The following is a 6954-nucleotide window of genomic DNA, read 5'->3' as shown; positions in this document are numbered from 1 at the left end:
GTTAATTTATAAGCACATGGCCTACTGCTCTACTAAGGTGAGATAGTTTTTTTTATTTATTTTTTATTTTTTTTACCTATGATTATATAGCTTTGTATATGACCCCCATACGGAGTAAGTATTGAGAAAACACGCACATTTTGGTCACTGGTAAATTCTCTGTCGCAAATAAAAGGTAACAACCTGCGCTGATGCCATAAGATAAGGATATATACAACTACACAGTTTTCAACACACACACTCTACATATTTCCACGTAGACTACTTTTTATATGGACAAACACAGACCCCCCAAATAGAGACTGAATTGCATTAAGATTTCAATGCTTTACGAGCTGTAGGCTAACATTCAAGCGTGTCTCTGATGTCATCAGAGAAGCGCTCGTGTGCGTTTGTGGCGTCAGGACAGAGGACTGACATCAGCACCAACAACTGAGACATAGCCATAAAAGCTCGCTGCAGCGACCACAGTGCTGCAATAAAAAAAAGGACGAAGGGGATATACCACGATCCCAATGAGCACGGTAAGAAAATACCAAAAGACTCGAATAATTATATTTTTAACGCATTTAATTTTACTTTCTTTTTATTTAACTTAGCCTAACACAAAACCTCAAAGAACTTCGGACGATAGCCTACCCTGTAATAACACGTTCTTCGGCGAATACGTATTCAATTATGAATACTTCTGTTCACACTGCGGGAACAAATGTCTCAGAATCGGAATCTCGTTTTTTCGTACCGGACAACATCACTTCTCTTCCTCTAGTGCTGGAGTCCCGCACCGTAGCCACCTCCGCTACCATGTTCGTCGTGGGAGTATTGGGAAATCTCGTCGCTATCGTGGTGCTCAGCATCTCCAAGAAAGAACAAAAAGAAACGACTTTCTACACATTGGTCTGTGGGATGGCAATAACCGATCTTCTGGGGACATGTTTCACTAGCCCGGTAGTTATTGCAACGTATGTAAGGAACAGGTGGCCCGGCGGGGAGCCACTGTGTCACTTCTTCTCTTTTTCAATGCTTTTCTTCGGTTCTGCTGGAATGTCAATATTATGCGCTATGGCAGTAGAGCGGTACCTTGCCATTAACCACGCTTACTTTTACTCGCAATATGTGGACAGGACGATGGCCCGGCTTGCGCTTACGGCCACATACTTGGTCAACATTGTACTGTGTGTCATGCCAAGCTTCGGATTCGGCAAACACGTGAGACACTTGCCGGGTACTTGGTGTTTTTTGGACTGGCGGGCGATGACACCCCTTGCTGCTTCATACTCATTTTTGTACGGAGGATTCATGCTTATGTTGATAGCAGTGACTGTCATATGCAACTTCGCAGTTTGTAGATCTTTGGTGCGAATGAACCAGCGAACCCGGGTCGTGAAAGCAGAGGTATCCGGAAAACACGGGGGTTCGAGGCGACGGTTTCCAAAGATTCCATCTGTCACTTCAGCTGCAGAAATGCAGATGTTTTGGCTGTTGCTCTTAATGACTACTGTATTCTTGGTGTGTTCCATTCCTTTAGTGGTAAGTGTAAAGTTCTATCTCAATATTATTCTAAACGGGTTGTGATGGCAGACACACAGTTCTTTGTTGTACACTCTGAATGAATTTGATTAAATTGTTTTTTGCTTGGACTGAGCTATGGTCTCGATATGAAATAACTTAACAGCTTGGCAACGGAAATGTCATTTATTTAAACGCCGGATATTTTCTCAACATTATTTGCAGGTATCTCACAGGCTTGACCCAAGCTTCGGTCATCATTCAGTTAATTAGTTCTGGCCCCAAGGGTCTAGTAGCCTAGACTACGACAGCCAATTGAATGTTGTCTCTTTATTTCAGAAGTTACACGGCCAGAAATTATTTGAATTGCCTGCAGCATTCAGTTTACAAGCAACTCAAATACATATATAATAACAAAACCACATAGCCCACCTGCCAATCTGTGAAAAAATGTACTGATAAGTATTCAGTTAACTATCAGTCTGAACCCATTTTCAGCTCATTGCACTTGAACTGCTTGCCTGTGGAATTTAATTATGGGGCAGGTAACCTTAAAATGGTGACATGTAAGAGTTCCCAGCTTTCCATTCGCAGTAACTGTTTAGATGAAAATAATATCATGATTTACCATAGCGTCCACATATTACTTCTACTGCTGACCGTGAGCCAATTGCTTGCAAATAAAAAAAAAGAAGTTTCTGAGTGAACAGATGTTGTTTTGAACTTAACAGGTGCGGATCTTTGCAAACCAGATATATGGCCCTGCGCAGTTATCATCGGGAGGAACGGTGGACTACAGAAAGGATCTCCTGGCGATACGGTTCGCCGCCTTCAACCCCATCCTGGATCCATGGGTTTACATTTTGTGTCGGAAGAATCTGCTCCTCAAGGGTTGCGAAAGCGTGAAACGGACAATTAGGGCTGAAAGGGACAGCAACAGGCGCAAAGTTGGCTGCGTAAGTGGCACGCAAACGCCCCCTTCCTGCGCGAACAGCAACACCACCAGCTACGCATCCCTGGCAACGGGAAACTATGGACAGGACGCTGGGAAACAGGTCACCTCCAGGACTAAGTCGTTTACCGACTTCACGTTACAGCAGCACTGGGACTTCAGTATCGCACAACCGAGCTTCCATCCTTTCAGCGTCGAACAGAGCGCTGATTATGGTTCCGTGAAGCTGCTGCCCGTAAACTCTAAACCAGCCGAAGGCCTACCTGATTTGTGTTACGTTATTAAGGAAGCGTCTGGCAGCATTACTGGTGGGGAAGCGGAAAGATCGACTCTGTCACAGGCACTCTCTGGGCAGGAGAGACCAGCTGAAATAGTGACGTGCGCTTTCAGCACACCAGACTCTTGCTCTTCAGAGAGGTGCCTCTAAAATATTTCTGAACAGGTCCTTGAAAGTATTTGTCCCAAGGACAACGTGTTTATGGTCATAAATTTCCCCGACCATAACAGCAGGCTGTCAAGCACTGTTGTTCAACAAATCCACGTGACATTTGAAATACTGGAAAAACTAGCAAGTACAAAAGGGTTCTGTTGAAGAACACCGTGGAGGTTGCATTTCTTTCTATACTCCTTATGAACCGAGCCTTACAAAGGTGTGCAAAGGTAAATTCATAGATGCTTATGGTACAGAGAAACAAATCTATCGCCACTGGAGGTGCAGTATATGGTAGAAGCAATTATTACTGCATTATGAGATGGGCAGGTATGCTGTTACCTTGTTCTCTTAAAATAATATATTTTATGTTGAGTAACAGGAATTAGTGCATACTTGATATGAGATTCGAAATACAGTTAGTTTTTTCATCTAATAATTAATTTAATGACAGAAAAATCAGTTAACAGAAAACTCTCACCAGTTATGGAATGTCATTCCTAAAGATTTTGTTGAATCATGCATTCTGTGATATTTGTTATCCATACTTGAAATTATGTGAAATACATTTTCTTAATATGTTGTACCTTTATGTACAAGACAGTATTTCAACTTGTATTTTTTTATGGCTGCATATGTGCTGTTTAGGCCTTTTGCTAAATCCACTTGATGAGCTATAGCTAGTTCACCCCAATAACATCTGAGAGTCTGCAGCAGCAGAAGTGTTGGCTTAAGTCAAAAAATGTTTGTGGGGTTCCCACTTAAAAAGCATTGCCTACAGCTTACTAGTAATCTGGTGTGTTTCATTTATAAAGTCAAAGCGAATTAATTTGGGGCCCTAACCACCATTCGCTGTGGCATAGAACACACACAAGACAAGTGTTATCAAATAGCTTTGTATGGGAAGTGAGCTGTTGTGCGGTAGTGCTATAAGATATGGTTTTGCATTCATTTCCGTGTGTGAATACTTGATCCTATAATACAGCAGTGGTTGGGGATATGATTTGTTCTGATTGAAAAGGTTTCTTTTGTCTTAATGGCATTTATTTAGGTATCTTGGCTTAATGGTATGTATTTAGGTATTTTGCATTTTTGTCTAAATTATATGTAGATTATGAAGTCACATAAACGAAAGTTAAGAGGTGCTCCTCGTCCAATCTGAATGGGCTCTCCCAGAATGCTATGTGACTAGCAGTGTACAGGAGAGACATAAACAGTGAGGATCAGTGTATTGAACATACATGCTTACAGTGTGGCGGTGAGTGTTTTGAAAGACAATATTTTCAGTGCTCTCATTATGCAGGTAACAATCCCTCCTTTTAGAACAGACATGCTGTTATGACTTAGCTACAGCTGAGAGAGTGGGGTTTTTTTTTGCTGCTATATTTTCATTATATATATTTTTTTTCACTGTCATAATTGTTATTATCACTAGTTTTTTATAGTTATTTGTGGGGTGAGTGGGTTGGGGGGCTGTCTATTGTGAATTTTGTAAGTTTGAGATGGAGAGTGGGGCAAGGCTGCAACCTGCAGCTGGAGGGGGTCACCTACAGCAATGGTGAAAGGTCCAAGGATTGTTTCATCATAAACTTGACCTCCTATGTGGGGAAGGGGGATGCTGGTGGCACTGGTAGGCAAAAAAATATGGGACATAGAGAGGTCAATTTTAAGGGATGACTAAATCGATTGAACAAAAAAAAAAAAAAAAAAACTGATCGCCCCCACAACTATGAATGGCACACTGTGAAATCCGTAGTAGTCCACCCCTGTTTTCTGTAGTTAATTTTCTGAAATGTGATTGACTTACTCAGTCAAGCACCAGTAAAACCAAGGACTCCACAGTTGGCATATTTGAGCCACTGCTTTGTATTTTACGTGTGTTGCATGCACCCTGGACTTGAATGTCACTATGACACAAAACATGTATTTGTAACTGTACCTATGTATTTTTGACAAGAAGCCATGTTTACAAAAACCCCACTGAATTTTGAATGTATTTTAAGACAAAATAAAGCAACGGATTTCTGTAGCAAGCCTTGGATAAACATTCATTGTGCAGCTGACTGGTCATGCCTACTTAAAGACGGTTACTGGTCCAATAATGGAATATGATAACAAGCCTAATGCACAGGGTATATATTTAACCAATGATTATACAGCAGACTTCATACGATAACAATACTGAATCAGAAAGGTTTAAACATTTGTTTAACAGTCGTTTAAATATTATATAATAGTTGTCTCGGTTTCTTCTATGTATCATAATATACCATTTAACATATTTAATTTTAGAGTTTTAAATTGTTTTACAGCCACTGTCATTGGGTGAAAACGTCATGAATCTACGATTTTTTATATTATCATTACAATTGCAGTAGTTTCAAATACCACTAGGGGGCAGCATGACACAATGATAAAAGACGGGGAAAGACACGGTAAAGCTTGAGAAAGAATCGAAATGAACTCTATCAGTGTTCTACATGACTGCACGGCGACAAAATCAACCTTGCAACACACACTAAGTTTGACTGTAGATTTAAGTGATGAAATTATGCCTCATAATATTGCCTAGTCTACTTAATCCTTTATGAGACATCCTCCGGAGCCATAAAATATTGCCATAAGTGCATTTCATTTCAAGCCTCTGTGAACCAGGAAGAACAGCACTGATGTATTTGAACCTGAATATGTGGGCAGTCTAGTAAAAAAAAAAAAAGCCAGGATGGTATTGGGTGTATTGCTCTCTGACTGTTCTTAGCTATTGTGACATCACGTTTCTGCTTGCCGTGAGGTTTGGGGTAGCATGCTTTCCATGTAAAGAGCATGCTTAAACTGTGGCCGTGTATGCGATGATACCCAAGGCCTGACAGCTGTGAGACCCGTACAGCTCTCAGATCAGACTCCCAGCCTGCCCAGTTTCCTTTACATTCAGCGACAAAAAAAAAGTAGATGATACATACCGAGCATTGATACATACTGAAGATCAACATGTCTGCTTGACCTCTCCTGCGTTTTGTGCCATACAATACATACATTGTAGCTGGCAAACTAAGGGTAAAGCAACCCTTGAGTCGCAGAAGGCATGCCGCAAAAGTTTTTCCTTGTAATTTATCCAACGAGTTTCATAGACATTGTGTTTCACAGACATTGTGAATGCCAGGCTCGATTTACGGAACCTCTCCTGCTTGCATCTGCTTTCAGTATTGCAATCATCCACACCCCTTCACTGAATCTGGACAACGCGTGCCCTCGTGAATCTACTTTAATTTAGTCAGACTTAAAATACAGCATGTACAATGCATATGCATAGAGTCTTTACATAGGTGTATGGAAAGCTACATCAAGAAGGCTATCTTTGATCTGAGAGAGAAGGCAAGTTCTGGATATAAGAAAGCAGAGTGGTGTTTATCCAATCCAGTGACTGAAGAACCTCCCAGAACTGGCGTAGTGGAGAGCAGCCCACCCCTTTACCTGCGGTTTGGAGCGGTGTTCTCATAGCCTTCCAGCTTTCTGGGTCCTCAGTCAGGGGCCACTTCAATGGCCTCCAGGTCTTCCTTCTGCCAGTTCAGCTCAGGCCCTAGGACAGTTCAACCAGGGGCTACAGTCAAAAGAATATTATTAAATGCACAGAGAATATTTTATTTATTTTGGTACCTGGCCTTCCAGTGCACCCAGTCATTTCATGTCAGGTGAATGGGGTGTTAGCAGGCAGATGCTGTGATAGGCTGGGTGATATTAAGTGAATGTACAGTACGTTTTGATGTCAAGAGTCATCCAACAGCAATGCACTATTTGAAAACTTTATTCCTGTAAAGGAAAATGGCGTTGTACAAAAATAGAGGATACATTTTAAACTGTCATTACAACAAGAACAACAAGAACAGAAAAAACAACAACAACAATAATAATAATAATAATAATAATAATAATAATAATAATAATAATAATAATAATAATATCATTTAATAACTGTTTTCATTTTACAATTGTTTTGAAATACTGACATACAAAAATATTTGTCATTCATAGTTTTATTTGAAACCAGAGTTTGGTGTTTCTTGTG

At 40.6% G+C, this 6954-nt stretch overlaps 1 protein-coding gene across 1 annotated transcript; it reads left to right on the top strand.

Moving 5' to 3' along the window:
• The first annotated feature begins 501 nt into the window (after positions 1–501).
• On the top strand, positions 502–4247 carry ptger4c (prostaglandin E receptor 4 (subtype EP4) c). The gene is made up of 2 exons (XM_035423404.1): positions 502–1530; positions 2241–4247. Exons 1-2 carry the CDS (start codon positions 679–681, stop codon positions 2886–2888), a joined length of 1500 nt encoding a protein of 499 aa, XP_035279295.1. The 5' UTR covers positions 502–678; the 3' UTR covers positions 2889–4247.
• The last annotated feature ends 2707 nt before the right edge of the window (positions 4248–6954 follow it).

Source organism: Anguilla anguilla, chromosome 6, assembly GCF_013347855.1.
Source record: "Anguilla anguilla isolate fAngAng1 chromosome 6, fAngAng1.pri, whole genome shotgun sequence".
Classification (NCBI taxonomy): Eukaryota; Metazoa; Chordata; class Actinopteri; order Anguilliformes; family Anguillidae; genus Anguilla; species Anguilla anguilla.
Note: the sequence above shows the minus strand (reverse complement) of the source record. Positions and strands in the feature narration are given on the sequence as shown.